The sequence below is a fragment of the Ambystoma mexicanum genome, chromosome 5p (genome assembly GCF_040938575.1).
Source record: "Ambystoma mexicanum isolate Mex_15411 chromosome 5p, UKY_AmexF1_1, whole genome shotgun sequence".
Lineage (NCBI taxonomy): Eukaryota > Metazoa > Chordata > Amphibia > Caudata > Ambystomatidae > Ambystoma > Ambystoma mexicanum.
In genome coordinates this window covers 272527541-272546052 of record NC_090930.1, presented here as the reverse complement: position 1 = coordinate 272546052, position 18512 = coordinate 272527541, and the positions used below count along the sequence as shown (strand labels likewise).

General features: G+C 45.1%; 2 protein-coding genes across 3 annotated transcripts in view; both read left to right on the top strand.

The window, feature by feature from the left end:
- The window catches only part of LOC138480893 (transcriptional regulator Kaiso-like), a 422231-nt gene extending 404144 nt beyond the window's left edge, over positions 1 to 18087 (top strand). For both annotated transcript variants that reach the window (XM_069612686.1, XM_069612685.1), the window contains one exon: positions 13368 to 18087. In XM_069612686.1, the coding sequence (XP_069468787.1) occupies positions 13370 to 16846 (3477 nt within the window). In that variant the 5' untranslated portion in view covers positions 13368 to 13369 and the 3' untranslated portion in view covers positions 16847 to 18087. The remainder of the gene's footprint in view (positions 1 to 13367) is intronic.
- The window catches only part of LOC138480894 (transcriptional regulator Kaiso-like), a 307074-nt gene that overhangs the window by 128386 nt on the left and 160176 nt on the right, over positions 1 to 18512 (top strand). The window lies entirely within an intron of this gene.

The window sequence follows — 18512 nt, the reverse complement described above, 5'->3', positions numbered from 1 at the left end:
ACATATGTTTATTGTATGTATAAGTGAGAGGGTCAGATTCCTTTTGTTAGTGTTTCCTTGAGTTTATTTTGATAGGCAGGGAAATCCTCCTTAGGGTAAGGATAGTGAGGCGTTTATCGAACCCTTTTAATTTAAAATGGCATCTTTTGAAAAACATTTGCAGATTTGTCCGCCCCAGAGTTTACATTTCTGACCCCTCAAATACATTCTGATCAACGTTTGTTACATATAGAGGTTATCATGCAGGCAAATCAGCCTCTAATACAACCATAGACCGATTACAGAGTTTATCCCACACTGCTATTTTTGGGATGGTTCAACCCCTCCATGCCCATCTATAGAGTAAATACTTGGGATACTCTATTGTATTGCCACTATGCTGTTGATTAATCCTCAAGAACCAATGATCAATTTTTCGGGCCAGAAAGTCTATAGAAATGTATTGGACTAGGCTCAGACTATGCAATACTGATTCAGTGCTTTATTCCCGTCTCATTCACTGTGTGGTGGAGATTTCACTTACAACTTGGGTACAGGAAATAGCCAGGAAGTAGGATTATATTACTTTGAGTATGCTACTACTAGTGCATGCCTCTTTTCTATTTGCCACTCCCGTCTACCAACTCTTTTTCCGTGGACTAGAATCTTCTGTTGCCCTATTATACGAGAACAAGCAAGTGTATACAGGGAATGGTAGGGCGTGACAGCACAGGCATTTAAGCACGCTTAAAGTCGAAGCCTGGTTTTAAAACATGTTTGTTTGGCAGTTACTGATTCCCCATACCATGTTCCCACACATTCTAAACGGGAAAGAGCAATGGACCTGAGTAGTCCAGTTACTATAATTCATGTAAGGAACGTGCAAGCACACTCACACCAAGTACCTCACGCAGGTTTGGCAAGAATGATTACTTGTATTCTGAAAATGGTGCAATGTTTTTTGTTTTTTTTCAAATCATCTTTTTATTGAAGTTTTATCAACGTACAAATGCATCGTTAAACATGAGTCAAATCATGCGGAGACAGAAAAAGTAAAATCAGAACAAAACCAAGAACAACAAAATGAGTCCGGGGGATTCAGAGGGAGCAGAAGGGAGTGGGGCGCAGCATAAATGCCTAGTGAGTTATGTTGGGGGGCACTTTGAGGGCCATGGCCCTAGACATAGTGTTCATGGAGTTGGTTTTAAAATAGATATGTGGGACTGAATTCCGTGTTCTTCTGAGGTCTCTGGCATGGTGGACGGCCTGAAAGTGCGTCCTGCTGACGCCTTAATCATGCTTTGCTAGCCAGTGAAGGGTTGAAGGTTTATATTTAAACCACAGGTAAGTATTGGATGCAATTTGATGCAAAGCCAGTGGGTTAGTAAGCAGACTTAATCCACAAGTTTGTTTGTTTATGTTTGTTTATTTATCTGGTAATGCGCGCCAAACCCTTGGGTAGCCATGCGCAACAGTGTACAGGAAAACTTAAGCTTGTTACAGTATTTGGCATAGGTATATAAGACACATAGATGTGCCCAGCCGACATGTGTTTCAAGCAACTGCTTTTCTTCAGGGCTGTGCTGATGTTTCTTCTTTCCGGAACTTAACAGAATGATTGCCTGGGGGGCAATGTACACAGTAGCTGCCACACGTATCAGTTGCCTGGTTATGGTGTTGGCCAGTGAGCTCGCCGATTATGAACATTCGTGTTCATGGTGATCAATAAGCCGAACGCTGTAGGTGCAGTGTGGATGACACTGCAATGCACTGGTGTTGAGCTTCAATGAGCACATATATTACGTGCGAACGGTCCAAACGAGTGGCGGTATAATAGCTACATCTGATGCGGCTATCAACGGACAGCATTTCAACATATTGTTGCATATCTGTTAAGTTTGTGAAAGCAGAGACCAAGCTGGAGACTTAATACATAGTATGGTGTTGCAGCAGGCTGGGTAATTGTCAACTTCAGGTGCAAAAGATGGCCCTGGCCTGTCATTGATCTCAACCGTTTTCAATATAGCATTAAATACCACTTTTGGAAGAGGGCAGGGCAAGTAAGGGCTTTAAAGCTCAAGCCAGATAGATCCAAGCACAGCATTCCAGCCCAAGCACCCACAAAGGCAGTATTTATCACAATTGGCACTTCAAGCCCCCATCTGGTGTGCTGGTATTATTGATTTTACATTTGCTTAATGAAGTGGAAGTTTATTTCACGCCTTGAAACACTTGTGTAGAGGCGTGTTATAAATACCATATGATAAATACCATATTGTATTTTATCATGGAGGAGCATATACCCCATTTCTCTAATTTGTACCATCATTCTGGGTGGTTTCCAGTCTAATGCACCCACATAATCTTTATAACCAGGCGCACGGTGTGTGTCAGCTATTATATAATGAAGGGCCCAGATGTTATAAATCGTGCTTAAGACGCATCTAAACCCGGTTTGCTGCCGTGCAATCAAGTAATTTCCTCCACCCATTTGCTTAGTTTATGTAATAGCAGAGAAGAGAAACCCTTGCAACTGGAATCTATCATTGCAAGCAGACTAGTTGTGAGGGTCTGTCCTCAGCCCTTTTTTTAAACACTGGGTTAAAGATGGCTTTTCTAAAGCTATCCGGTATAACTCCAGCCCTCCATATAGATAAAAAGATCTTGTATAATAACTGTGTCCAGGGAACAGTATTTCTCTTGATAAATATGTTGGCAATCCCATCAGGGATCCCCTGAATGTCTGAAGGCACTTGATTACATTCAATACATCAGTCACATCAAAGCACATTCTAGCACGCTCAAACGTGCTCAAATACTCAACATCCATCAAATTTTTTTTCCTCTGTTTATGATCACGCCATATAAATTAAGTTTCTTACCATTTAGTAAGACAACCATACACTTCATGGTCGCAATCAGCAAACTTCTTACTGCCTTATATGTCTTTATAGTCCAGAACAGATGTTTCTGGGCAAGGGTAAGACCGTTCTTAAGCATTTGGTAAGACCTAGTAATATTTACTTCAGATTTACCATAATGTTTTGCTGTAGCACCTGATATTGTCTGTACAAATTCATCCCAAACGTTAGGTATAATATAACATGGTCGCTAAAAGTAGTATTGATTATAACATATTGCTTGACTAATTGCTTCATACAAAAATTTCCCACAAAAATATAGTAAATCCTGGACAACGCTTTCCCAGTTGTCCAAGTATCTAAACAAGGCAAGCCCTTATCTGATGTCAGATTTAAATAATCTAAATCAAACCCCTGAAAGAAAATTGTGCAATTTATGGCAATTTTCCCTATGGCCTACCATATCTGCTCGAGTTGATGTTCCATTGAGGGGTTTGAGCGATATCTTCTGAGCACTGTTCATATTGACCACAATCTTGGTAACTATAGTAGGCCCAAATGTAAAATCGCGGAACTTGGTGGAAGCTTTCCAAGTCCATAGTTACCAATCACAGGCTTAAGGACAAGGATGTGTGATGGCCCCTTTACTCTATAATCTTTACATTGTTGACATTGACGATGCACTTAGGAACTGCCTTAGTCTTTTGCCAAAAATAGGTTTGGTATTTACATTGTGGCTATCATATGCTGATGCTACTGTGATCCTTGACCACACTCTGATTGGATTACAGTTGTCCCTAGATGCCATCAAGGACAATGCTGTTAGTAACAACTTGAGAATCAAAAGAAAACTAAGGTAATGATAAAAGGGGGAAGAATGAGCACCAAAATTTGTCATTATTGGAAAATTGAGCCTTCAGAAGTTGTTGATTCATATTTGTACCTTGGCATACCGATTAAGAATCTATACATAGCCCTTTCTGGTAAAACTTTGATGAAATGGAATTTGATTAAAGGTTTATTTAGCCAGGAAGGGGGGGCGCATTCCCTTTGAAGGTTACCTTCAGATATATAAGAGGAGTGTCATCCCAGGTATTGTATATGGTTTAGAAGTGTTATCTGCAAAGTATGTGTACTGGCTAGAGAGAATTGAAGGCAAATTATGGCTGATTATACTGAGAACCCCTAGAGCTGTCCCTGCGGAAGCCATAAAGTGCAAACTTGGTTTAACCTCGCTTCTCACTTTATGGAAAATGCAGAGATGTAAGCTGTATGTAAAGCTACTGTTAAATGAAGATTGTGGGGATACTCTTTTAGGTCTAACTGCAGGAGACTCTTGAGTCAACAAAAGCAACAAGACTTATTTGGATCTGGAAAATGCAACTATGGAGTTCCTCACATAATCACCATAGAGTTACCCACTAACGCTAGTATTAACTATTTATTACTCAAATGAAAAAGTAAAGATGCTGCTTGGGACAGTTCTAAAACATTACAGTGCTTTCTCTTAAGAGATATGATGAATATACTAGACATGGTTTTGCTACTGGTCAAATATTATAGTGCAGATTTTAGACAATTTATCATGTATTTATGCTTCAATGTTCTTCGTACTTATGAACATTTTGGGGCTTTGCATTGAATTGCATATAAAGAAAGAAAATGTTAATGTGACAAAGATGTGGAAAGTGCTAGGCATTTTCTAACAGACTGTCCAGTTTTATTGGCATGTTATTGGAAAGGATATAAGAAATTGGTATGCTCACCGGCCCGTGTTGACACTGATCAATTTTGGGAAAGCATTTACTCTGCAGAATCATTAGTAATGGATGCCTCTTTCTACATATAGAAAGTAGCAGCTAATCTCATAAGTAGGAAATCAGAAATATGAAGAAATGAATTGCTTTTTAATGTTTATTTTATATGTAGGGTCATACTAATACCCAAGTGTTTAGATAAGTGTGGTTGTTAAATGCTTTACTGTGTCTTAATGTAATTTATATAGTGCAAAAGGTTTATCTTCATGTATAACTGTATGCACTAGAAGATCAAAAATACATTTGTTAAGGGAACCAGACTTTGCACAATTCATACTTCCCTTAAAATAAATTACACTTATGTCTTTGATTGGAGAGAACTATTTTCAGGGCAAGGATGTGCGCAGGTGAGTAATTAGGCTGGGGTGGTTGGAGGTATTCTGGATGGGCACAGGGGTGGTGGTGAGGCATTCCACTGGCGACTCAAACTTGGACCCCATCTCCAAGGACAAGTTTGAAGGCTGGGCAGAGGCACAGCTGGCCGGCATGACTGCAGACAGGTACTTGTGGATTCTGCTTGCATTCCAGGCCTCCTGATTGGCCAGCTCACTTCCCCCAGGTGCTGATATATAATGCAATCATAAACGTAGAGCAAAGCAAGCTCTAGAGACTAACTATAGTGTATACTATTGCCGTACATCTTTAGATGTACAGATTGGATGTAACTATTGATCACTACTTTGCGTAAACTAATTAGCTTTGTAAGGTAAAGGCGTGTGTGGGTTTGTACCCTCGAGAGTGCGCTATGACCACTATAAGTATAAACATAGGCGAGCAGCGTCCCCAATACCGTAAGGCCTACCCACAAAAAGACCTTTTCTAGATAAAACCGAGAATAAGAGAATAACCGAGATGACCCCAAGGTTCTTAGCTTCGCTGGTAGGGGCAGGAGGAGGGCCAAGGGAGGCTGGCCAGAGAGTGAGGCTTGTGAACGAAACTCTGATACTTGATGATGCAGGGATGAATACCAAAATATTTGTCAATGCTTTGTCAATGCTTGGAGCGTTCTGGTATTAGGATTTCATAGGTGCTCCATCATCCTGTGTTAATTTACCGTAAACGGTGTTCATATGCTGTTTAAAGTGCCTTAAATGCAATAGAAAACTGAAGTCCACAGGTTATATCCCTGATGTTTTGATTGCATATAGACTGCATATTTTACCCTAGGAGGCGTAGCGCGATTCGCCAACACCCACTTATTCTCTAACTAGCTTTGTATATTTATTATGTAATAGTAAACAAACTAAGAGACTAAGCAGACTGGGTAGAGTAGCAGGCAGAGGACTGGACAAATTAGGTGGAATATTGTAGTTTGCAGACATCTCACTCTGAGGGTAGCTGATGTAAAGCAACATGTTGATGAGATACAATATAAAGGAGTTTGGGATAAGCTCATAGGTTGTTGCACAGATGAATGCAACCAGCAGGTCACAGAACTAGGTTTTCCATCAAAAGCAGTTGGCCGTGTAATCATGTAATCATGTACATTTTTTTAAACTGTCCTCTCGACAATATGATGCCCCTTTCCCTACACCTACAAAATGAAATATTGTTCACACTATTAGGTTTAGATACACTAACATAAACTTTACTGGAAAACCTGGAGTAGAAATACTGTAACTATGCATTATGTAACAACTTTTTTGGAAGGGAATTGCAGGACTGTACTTAAAAAAAATAATTAAAAAAAATAATTTAACACATATTGTTCTTTGCCAAACAGAATATAGTTAGCGTAATAAAAATACCATTCTCCAGCATGGGGTCTGGCATGGATTCACATGCTCATGAATATTCCCTGTCGTCAGGCTGAGAATCCTCGGTAAAGAAAAAATCAGTTTCAGTTTTGTTTCTGTACTGTCTTTCTAGTAATAACTAATCACTGGTTTCAAGTGTTGGGAGTCCTCGTGCTTAGCTCTCGGGCTTTTACTGCATGTTGCATTTTTCAATGAGTTTACTCTTATTTTTTTGGTCAAATCGAGCCTCAAGCTCCTCCGATTCATCTTCCGATTAACGGGGACCAGTTCCGGAAATTTCTACACCCCTCAAGGGCAATTTTCATAGAATTTCACTTCTTGGTGGATTCCGGAAGATCTTTGAGGCCTACCCCGTGTGGACATGGCTCAAGACAAAGGAGGCTTGACGCCCGCCGGATCCAAGCTTTTTAGGATCTGCCCAGGATGTGGACTACAGAACGTCTTCAAGGAAGAGGAGCACTCCCGGTGTCTCTACTGCCTGCACTCCGACAAGTCGCACGTGGAGGAGGACTCTGCGTTCTGCAAGAACATGTCTGTCCGTACCATGAAGGACCGTCGTAAACGACTCGCTGACTGGCTGGAGGCGAAGAGCCAGGCAGCAGGTGAGAAGTTGTCGTCTGAGCGGTATTCGAAGACCTTTCAGGGCGCTATGGCGACGGGTGCCCAACAGAAGGCAAAACCCATCGAGCCCGCGGGCTCCCGGGAGCGCTGTTGGTTCGGGCTCCTCGGCTGCCAGGCCGGGCGCAACATCACCGACGCTGTCAATCACGAGCCAATGCTCCGGCTTGATGAAAAGGAAGTCTGAGAACCCGGGTAAGCTTCGGGACAAGCCCTGGCCGGTCCCAACGGAGAAAGCCAAGGGGAAGCGAGGCGGTGACCCTCCCCCCCATGGTGAAGGCCCAGATTCACCCGGCTAAGGCCTCAATTGAGGGAGTCGTGGTGTCCCTGACGAGGCCCGCAGAGGCGACCCCTGTGGAGACGGCCTCCAGGCCTAGAGTTTCCCTGCCATCCCAGAGGGAATCGTCTTTCCAACCGATCAAAAAGACCCCCATGAAGCCCCGGGCCGAGAAGGACGGGGGGATGCGGCAGTCCTAGCGGACTCGGATACCTCCTCCGAGGACGGGCTGTCTGTCATCAAGTCAGTCCTGGACAAGAGGTTCGATGAGATCGGGGCCTACGGGAAGGATCCCGACGAGGCGGACATGGAGAGCGAGGGTGGAGCCGACGAAGAACGGCAGGTTGACGAGGAACCAGAGGACTCCACGCCTCTGCCGACACTCCTGACGCAACCAATGCCACCACCGTCGGACAGGTCAGAAGACATCTTGCTGGCACTGCACACCCTGTGCACAGAGGTTGCCCTTACCTCCGGCGCACGATCCAGCAGTGCCTGGACCGTCGGGGAGTCCTCCAGTTTAAGCCGAGGCAAGTCCATCCGCACCCACTTTTCCATCCTTCACCTCCATCCCCTCCACCGAGGGATGAGACTGCGACGGTGACGACAGGGACGGACGACTGTGGCGATGACGGAACAGATCTCCTATCGCCCCCTCCCCGGGATTCCCCTCACGACAAAATTGGCTTGTTTCACACCATGATCGCCAGGGCCTCTGAGTGTTTCCAGCTATACCCCGAAGAGCAGAAGGAGGGACTCCTTTATCAATGACGAAAGGCCAAGAGGAAGACCGTACTCTCAGTCCCGCTGTTGGACGACATTTGGGACGAAGGACTGTCCCTTCTGAAGAACCCGTCCACGGCCCCTGCGAAGAGGGACCTGTACGAGAAGTAGTACCGGGTCCCAGACTCCGCTCCGATGTGCCTCAGGGCGCAGCCGTCCCCAGACTCAGTGGTCTCCGCGGCGGCTAAGAAGAAATCAGCAGGGGCGACGGCATCGACTTCCACTTTCCCGCCAGACGGCGAGGGGAAGAAGCTGGACGCCATGTGACATTGTGTCATCTCGTCGGCAACGACGACAATCAAGGCGGTCAACGCTCTTGCTATCGTGGCCCGCTACGATAGGGAGCTGTGGTTTAAAATCGCCCTCCTCCTGGACGACAAGAAGGCGCAAGCCCTTGAAATCCTATCAGAGGGCGAGGTGGCTTCGGACCACGCCATCACGGTAGCCACGGACATCGCTGACACCGGGTTTCGCCAGATGGGCAACAGTGTTTGCCTTTGCCGGCGAGGTTGGCTCAGGGCCACCCGCTTCCGTCAGGACGTACAGACCAGGGTACTGGACCTGCCCTTCGATGGGAACAACCTGTTCAGTAAGGCAGAGAACGAGTCACTGCAGGCTATCAAGGCAGACACAGACGGCCCATGCCTTGGGCACGCTTCATCAGCGACGGCCGTCCTTTCGGACCTCCGGAGGCAAGTCTCAAGGTGCCTCCAAAGGATTCGGCGGCAGCTCTTCATCGTACCGTCAAGCGGCCTGCTCTTCGTCGCAGGAAGCCTGCAGAGGCCGCAGCAAGACTGGTGGACATCGTCGTCGTCGTTGAGAAGGGGCCCAAGGTGGCAAGGCCTCGGCAAAGCAGGATTAAACCGGCCGTGACGTTGGGCCCCACCAGAGCACCCCGGTGGGAGGCCGGCTGGGGAACTTTGTCATCGTGTGGAAATCAGTCTCCACCAACCATTCAGTGCTGGATGCCCTGGCCCACGGGCACCCTCTGGAGTATACTCGCGGTACTTCTTCATCCAAAAGAAGACTGGCAGCTGGCGACCCATCTTAGACCTCCGCCGCCTCAAAAACTACATAAAATCTCAGAAATTGCAGATGGTCACCCTTCAGCACGTGCTGGGACAGATGGAGGAGGGGGGCTTCCTGTTGTCGCTGGACCTGGAGGACACATACTTCCACATCCCCATACACAAAGGACATTGAAAGTGTCTGCGCTTCGTGGTCCACGGAGGGCACTATCAGTTCAAGGCCCTGCCCTTCGGTTTGAAGTAGGCACCAAGGGTCTTCACCAAGTGCCTGGCACCGGTGGCGGCACGGCTGCGCCTCCAGGGGATCCACGTCTACCCCTATCTGGACGATTGGCTCATCCGAGCGAAGTCAAGAGAACTCGCCGTCGACCACACAGAGGACAGTCGTCCTGCTCACGGAATTGGGGTTCTGGATAAACTATGCAAAGTCCTGCTTGGGGCCATCGCAGGACGCCCTGTTCCTGGGAGCCAGGCTCCACACAGTGTCGCGGCTGGCTTCACCGTCGGAGGAGAGGATAAAAGCCATCCTGGGCAAGGTACAACGGCTGTTGACCATGGAAGTTGCCAGGGTGAGGTCATAGTCCCTGCTCGGCATAATGTCATCATGCATCTACCTCGTGCGTCTGTGCAGGTTGCGGATGCGGCCGCTGCAGGAGTTCCTCGACGCCCGTTGGATTCAAGTGGCAGGAAGCTTTGAAGACGAGATCTCCCTCAATGAGGCTTTCCGACAAGCGATCCGGTGGTGGAGCACCCGCGCGCACCTCGCAGTGTGCATGGACTTCCGGACCCCAGTGCATCAAGAAACTGTGACGACGGATGCCGCCCGGGAGGGATGGGGTGTGCACACCGGAGATTTCCATGCAAGAGACCTTTGGCTCCCGGAGGAGAGGTCTCTGCACATCAACATCCTGGCGCTCCGGGCCGTGTTCTGGGCCCTCAGGTCCTTCCTTCCGTCCCTCAAGGGCAAAGTGGTACGGGTCTTCACTGACAACACCACCACAATGTTCTACATCCGGAAGCAGGGGGGCATCAGATCCCCGGCTCTCTCCAAGGAAACGCAGGATCTGTGGCACTGGGCCATCACCCAGGGGATGTTCCTGGTACCCTTTCACCTGGCAGGGGTGAAGCACACTGTCGCCGACTCACTCATCAGGGAGCTGCGCTCTTGCCACGAGTGGGAGCTTTGACAAGATCAAGTAGATCTACTATTCCGAAGATGGGGCAACCCCCAGATCGATCTGTACGCGACAGTGATGAACACCAAGTGCCAGAGGTTCGGCAGCAGGTTTCCACAGCCGGGGAGCTTGGGGGATGTATTTTCCTTCCCCTGGGACGGCCTGTTCCTCTATGCGTTCCTGCCGTTGCTTCTGCGACTCATCAGTCAACTCAGACGGTACCGGTGCAGGATGATCCTCGTCGCACCGGCGTGGCCGATGCAGATATGGTTCCTGGACCTTCTGGACATGTCAGCGTCCCCTCCAGTCCAGCTGCTGATGGACGCGGATCTTCTCGCCAGGGAAGGAGGCGTGCTCCTGCATCACGACCCAGGATCGCTGAACATATAGGCCTGGCTCCTGCAGCACTAAAGTTCGGAGGCTACGATATCCCGGTGGACTGCAAGGACGTGCTTGCCAAGGCCAGGGCCTCCGCGACTCTTTGCTATTGACATAAATGGAATAGGGACGCTGTCTGGTGCCGAGCACAGAAGATCATCCCTCTACGGATTACGGCCTCTCAAGTGCTGCCGTACTTGCGGTCGCTAGCCAAGGCGGGGTTGGCGCATGCCTCCATCAAAATTCATCTGGCGGCTATTTCCTGCTACACCGGAACTCTGCGGCGGTCGTCGCTGTGGTCTCACTGCCTGGTGAAGGAGTTCATGAAAGGACTGTTCTGCTCGTTCCCACCGGTGAAGGCCCCGGCCCTGGCGTGGGAGGTAAATGTGGTGCTGATCAGGCTCATGGGGCCTCCATTCGAGCCTCTGCATTCGGCGCAGCTGAAATTCCTATTTTGGAAGACAGCGTTTTTTGTGGCCATCACCTCCGCACGACGAGTGGGAGAGATCCAGGCCCTCTCCTGTAAGCCTCCGTATCTGAAATTCCACGAGTCGAGGGTAGTGCTGAGGACGCACTCCTCCTTCATGCCCAAGGTGCTGTCAGACTTCCATCTCAACGAGCCCTTGGTGTTACCTGTTTTCTTCCCGCCACCTTAGTCGCCGGCTGAGAGGACTTTGCACTCGCTGGATGTGGCTAGAGCGCTGAAGTTCTACGTGGACCGCACAGAGTTTTCGGAAGACATCACAGCTGTTTGTGAACTTTGGTACTGTGAACCAAGGGAAGGCCCTCCCCAAGGCTTCCATTTCCAGATGGCTTTCCGGTTGCATCATGCACTGTCACCGGTTGGCAAACCGACCATTTCCCGGGCGTCCGAGAGCCCATTCGACCAGAGCGATCGCTCCTACTACGGCGTTCCAGTCTGGTGTGCCGCTGCTGGACATCTGCAGGGCTGCTACGTGGAGGTCGACTCACACCTTCACGAAATTCTACTGCGTCGACCGGGATTCCAGGGAGGAGTCCAGAGTCGGCCAAGCAGTGCTGCGCAACCTGTTCGCTTGCAGGTGAGCCTGGTGAGGAGTTGAAATGCTTAATGTTGAGCCTTGCCACTTCCCGTGGTTGTGCATGTGTGTACTGCTATGTATTCTTGTATTCATGAGCATGTGAATCCATGCTAAACCCCATGCTGGAGAAGCAACAGGTTACTTACCTGTAACTGTTGTTCTCCAGCATGGGTCTGGCATGTATTCACATTCGAACCCTCCCTCCAACCCCTCTGCGGCTCTTCTCTTGGTCCTACTGCCACTTTACTTGCTACCAAATCTGAAGATGGCTGGCAGGGGAGGGGCTTCTGTAGAGGGCAGTCATTGGCTGGGGGCAGTATGACCCAGAGACCAGTGATTTGTTATTAGTAGAAAGACAGTTCAGAAACGAAACTGAAACTGCTTTTTCCTTTACCGAGTATTCCCAGCCTGATGACGGAGAATATTCATGAGCATGTGAATCCATGCCAGACCCATGCTGGAGAACAGCAGTTACAGGTAAGTAACTTGTTCCTTCTGATTCATTACGGTTTGCAATTATTTGAAAAAGAGATAGCTTTTCTTGGCTGGAACTCCCAAACGGGCCGTTGGCATTTTTAAGAGCCTTTAGCCCCTTTGAACTTGCATTGAACAGAGAAACGAATGCAGGAGGAACCTGGAGGCCAAGAGAGGAATGCAGAATGAGCTGTGTTTTCATTGAATCGGGTAATTTAAATCACTAGCTGTGCTACACAAGTGTCAATTTAATTAGCAAACCTACCGAATTACATAGCAAATTGCTATGCGACACTGCTTATTTTACTCCTTGCCACCACTAGTTTTAGAGCAAGTAATGCTTTGTAACTCCAAATATCACAAAGGTCTTTCAGGGAAGTACTTAGGGTGTCATTGCAAGTTTGGTGCTAGGCCAAAATATCAACAAATGGATTTGCTGTTACTGCCGGATTACATGTGGTGGTAGGGGTTATTAGACCCCCTTTTATTGTAGCCCATCGGACTCCATGGCAATTTCGGCAGAATTTGCATTGGTGGTAATTTAGCCTGTTTTACTATTTTATTTTTGGGCAGTGAGGTGGTGAATTTAATCCATCACCTCACCGCCAAAGTTGTGCTACGGCGGGTCGGTAATGCAGCAGTAACGTAGTTACCTCTTTTGTTTACTGCACTGCCATACTTCTAATGAGGCCCTTGACAATGTAGGACATTTTTGTGCATTTATATTTAGTGTGACGATGCAATGCACAGCGGAATATACACAGATTCTTTGTGCAAATCTTTGTGATTCTTACACCATAAACATATACATATTTCCGATCCCTCTAGGTCCTCACAGGCTTTTAAGGTGCAACTATACAGAGAATTATTGTTTTTGCTTTGCATGGATATCTGTCATTTTAATAAGGGTGTAACATGTTTGTAAAGTGCATCATTCCAAGGAGGAAAACTTGTATGTAAATGCTGACTTCCTTGCCGCTGCAAACTATATCTTCTGACCACAATCTGAAGAGATGTATCTTTTTTGGTAATTTGGATACATTCTTTGTTTCTGAGAGTCATAACTTACAGGGCAGTTTAAATCTAACTATGTAAAATTTCAAAACATTTTATTGGCTCAAAATGTTTAATATTCACTTCTTTTCCCTCCACTTTGTAGGCATGGAGAGCCGAAATCTGATTACAGCCACTGATACCCAGTACTCTGGTAGACTATTGGCATCTTTAAATGAGCAACGTACCAATGGAATCTTTTGTGATGTCACTGTTATCGTGGAGGATAAAAAGTTTAAAGCCCACAAAAATATTCTTTCTGCATCAAGCACATACTTTCATCAACTGTTTTCTGTCGCGGGGCAAGTGGTTGAACTGAGTTTTGTTCGCGCAGAGATCTTTGCAGAAATTCTTAATTATATTTACAGTTCTAAAATTGTTGGTGTCCGCACAGATTTACTGGAGGAGTTGATTAGATCTGGGCAATCACTGGGAGTTAGGTTTATTGCAGACCTGGGTGTTCCTTTGTCTCAAATGAAAAGCATGGCAAATGTTGTCAAGGATAACCATATTAAAGCCTTACCTGCCGACTTTGACAAAAAGACTGTTAACCTTGAAAAGTCTCCCATGGAGAAGCCCACCAAAGATGTCCTCGCTAAAGATGGTGATATGCGCTCAGTGCCCATCCAAGCACAAAGATGTATCACCCCAGGTGAAGAGATAAAAGAATTGAAAAGAAAACTTTCTAGTCGCAAACGTAAGGGGGAAGACTCTGAGGATGATGATGTTGTTTTCTGTTCTGAGACTCTGCTTTCAAAACCACATGTTTCAAAACACATTGAAGCCACACGACAAACCTCTCCTCAGGAGAAAATTCCCTTGTCCGACCAACAGATGAGTGTTAACAATAGCATTTCTGAACAAGATCCGATTATACCCAAGGCAAAATCCCCAGCGCCAAGCAACTTGCCTTCAAAAGAAGTTCCATTATTTCAAGCAAACTCTTTATCTGCAAGTGAACATATTCCATGCAAAATGGAGGCTGCTGCTGGCAATGATCATGATCTCTCTTCTGAGACAATGCTTCCGAAATCCCCAGTTTCAAATAATCCTGAAATTGCACAGCAAAGGACAAAAGCAGATATAGGTAAATTGTCCAACCAGCAAGTACACGTCAGCAGTAGCCCTTCTGCTGAAACTCTGCTTGTACCAAAGGCAACCTCTCCAAATAACCTTTCTTTAAATGTTGTTGTACCATGTCCCACAGAGCCTACACCTGTGAAGACTTCAAATCAAACAGATGATGATACTGGTAGGTTATCTCCTAGAAATGTGCCTCCTAAATTGTCTCTTTCAAATAACACTGAAATGATACAAGAAGGGACCAACCCAGATAAATCGTCAAGCCAGCAGATCAGCTCAGAGAATTGCATTCCTGCTCAAACCCCATCAGCTATTCCACCACAGAAAACCGGTCCAGATATGCTTTCATTGACAGGTGAACAGACCAGCTCCAATACTAGCACCTCTCTTCAGACTCCATCTATTCTACAAAAGATAACCAATGAAGATATGGTTAAAGTGCCCAGTGAACAGACCAACTCCAACAGTAACATTTCTGCTCAAACTCCATCTGCACCACAGCAGAAAACCAATCCAGATATGGTGAAAGTGCAAAGTGAAGACACCAGCTCCAACATTTCTGCTCAACCTCCATCTATTCCACAGGCGAATACCAATCCAGATATAGTTAAATTGTCTGGTGATCAGACCAACTCCACCAATACCATTTCTGCTCAAACTGCATCTATTCCACAACAGAAAACCAAACCAGATATGGTAACGTTGTCAAATGAACAGATCAGCACCAACAATAGCATTTCTGATCAATCTCCATCTGTTCCAAGACAGACCACCAATCTGGACATGGTTAAGTTGTCTAGTGAACACACAAGCTCCAAGAATAGCATTTCTGCTCAAACTCCATGTGTTCCAAGACAGACCACCAATCTGGACATGGTTAAGTTGTCCAGTGAACAGACAAGCTCCAAGAATAGCATTTCTGCTCAAACTCCATGTGTTCCAAGACAGACCACCAATCTGGACATGGTTAAGTTGTCCAGTGAACAGACAAGCTCCAAGAATAGCATTTCTGCTCAAACTCCATGTGTTCCAAAACAGACCACCAATCTGGACATGGTTAAGTTGTCCAGTGAACAGACAAGCTCCAAGAATAGCATTTCTGCTCAAACTCCATCGATTCCACAACAGAAAACCAATCCTGATGTGGTTAAATTGTCCAGTCAGCCGATTAGCTCCAGCAATAGCATTTCTACTCAAATGCCATCTCTTCCAAAGGCAAAACCTCCAAACAACTTACCTTTAAAAGCTGTAAAATCTCCCCAAGTGAGTTCTTCCGTTAATAAACCTGGTCCAAACCAAACACAAGCTAGCAGTACATATTTTGGTCCCACTCAAAATCATCTGCCCGATGACACCACATTAATAAATCCTCCTTCGAGCATAAGCACTTTTGCCCAGAATCACCTCTCTCAAACAATAAATTTTCTTGTGCAGCAGCTCCCATCTATTAATACATTTGTAAACAAGCCTGTGATTATTAACAGCAGTAGTTGGGGCACTGGTCCAAATGTGCTGTCTAGCCCTGTAAATCTTCAGTCAAAAGCAGAAAAAGCAGCAACAGCAGCAGCTTTTGATGGACCAAAACTTCAGAACCCCCAAATGCCAATTTTTCATAAAGAAACTACTTCCAAACCAGAGGAGCTGACAATTAGAATTGCAGGTGTAAATTCTGCAAATAATAAAGATGGCTCTGTGGGGAAGGAAATTGGGTCCCAGCATATAATGGATGGTAAGAAAATCATCACTTTAGATACCCCATCTGAAATTGGGGGCCTTTCAACAGGTTGCAAGGTCTATGCAAATATTGGTGAAGACACATATGACATTGTTATCCCAATTAAGGGTGACCCTGATGAGGATGGAGAGGTTGAGTTACCAAGATCAGTTGATGGTTCCCCTGACAGCAAACGTGTGAAAGTGAAGCATGAAGACCATTATGAGCTTAACGTTGATGGAAAGGTCTACTACATTTGTCTTGTTTGCAAAAGATCCTATGTATCTCGGACAAGTTTGCGGAGACATTATAATGTGCATTCCTGGGAAAAAAAATATCCTTGTCATTTCTGTGAGAAAGTCTTTGCTTTGGCTGAATATCGCACAAAGCATGAAGTCATGCACACAGGAGAAAAAAGGTATCAGTGTTTGACATGTGGAGAGTCTTTCATTAATCACAGGGTTATGTCTTCACATATGAAGTCTGCTCATAATCAAGACCCTTCTGGAGATCCGAAGCTTTATCGTCTGCACCCATTCAAGTCCTTGCATACCAAACAGTCCTCTGACATTAGTAATGCGCAGCCTTCAAGCAGTGCTCCTGTACCAAATGATGGTATTGGCTTTAAAAAAGAAGAGACCCCATCTGAAGTGCCAGAAACTGTCTCACCATCCAAGCCCATGAACTGGGAAGATGTATTTGGGCAGCCTGGAGAACAGGCAATTTTTAAAGAATGTACAACACATAACAGTACAGAATTCGAATTTGTAATACCAGAGTCTTATTGAGCTGCCAAGAGCAGAAAAGAAGTCCTTCATTTTAGTACTCTCCACTTATTTGACATGGATTAATGACAAGTGTTTTCAAATCTAACTTTTAAACTGAAACCAGTCATATGTTCTACTTTGTCATCTAATGTCGTTTTAAATTGTGTATTCCTTCCTGTTGCAGTTGTTTTGTAGAGAAATATACCCAACTACAATGTCATATGATTCATTTAGAAGTAGTCGGTTTGATCATTTTTCCTTTCCAGTAATTTTAATGCATTAAACATAAAAAGAACTATATAACTACTAAAAAAGATTGGAGGAAAGAGCTCTTTAGATGAGGAGATATATGCTGTTGATGAATGCTGTTTAAGATAGCATTGTAATGCTTAATTGTTTAAACCGTTTGAGCTTTTCGCCAAAATCATTTTATCTCTGACTTTATATGATGCCCATTATTAGGATGTGAATGTTCGACTAATGCTTGCAGTTGCATTAGAAAAATAGTAGCAATGGCTGTGGCTTATCTGGACAACTGTACTGCAAACAAAGTGACATCTTTAAAGAAAGACTTCAATTAGTTTGACACACAAAGAAAACCGCTTAATACACGGCTGTAAGCAATTTGACAATGTGTATCTGGATCTATGTCCATTTCATTTTCACTGTACACCACTTTCAGTTATTATGTAACAAATGGAAAAAGGAGTGATCCATCATGTGTTACAATATTAATTTAAAAACCTAAAATTCCCGGTCAGTCATGTGGTCCTTTTATACAAATGTAGTCCGCTGACATTCAGATGTCAATCAATGGCTTTATTCATACAGGTCTGAGGATTTTAGTTCATGGACCATGGACAAAAGAACAATTATGTCTCTGATCCTATTGTCCATAGTTTACTCTATACTACGCTTAAGATCTATTCCGGCAGACTTCACACTGTTAAGAATATTGGGGAACATTTCACAAGAGCTATACACCAGATCATTGCTTCTATTTTTTTTTAGGAAGATTGATGTAAACTTTTTATGATAAGTGTTCAATAACACTTTTTGTTTCAGGTCTATGTATTGATAGTATCCATCACTTTTAGACGCTTGTAAATATTAATATATTAGACGCCAAACTGGCAAGTAGTACACTTGTCTCGCGTTTGAAAAGTTAGCGTTCTTATGTAGCCTAGTATTTCATGTGTACACTTGTTGAATTTTGTAAATGTTCTAAAAAAAACAATAAACATTCAATCATTTTTCATAGATTTGAAAGGTTTACTGTGATTAGTATTTTACAGCGGATATCTAGTAATTAAAATAAATCAATTTAGGGAATGTGCATTTTCATATGTTTGAATGCTCCTATCAAAGCTTGTGCAAACAGTTTCTCTTGGTCTCTTTAAGGATATATGGTCAAACACGGACACAGCTCAGGTGTATTTGCAGAATGAATACCTCAAGTAAATAAAGTCCTTCCTGTATATTTCAATCCTAAAGAAAATATCAAACTTTCATGTTTCAAATGGATTCCTTCCTCCCACGGATTCTTCATCTTTGGTATTCTATCCCCTACGCCTCTAGAGGCCCTGCACAGGACATGACGTTGGTTCCAATGTATATCGAGGGGCCGCACTGCATGACCTTTTATCTGCACGCTCTGCTCACTTCAGAAACACACCACCTGCTTAGT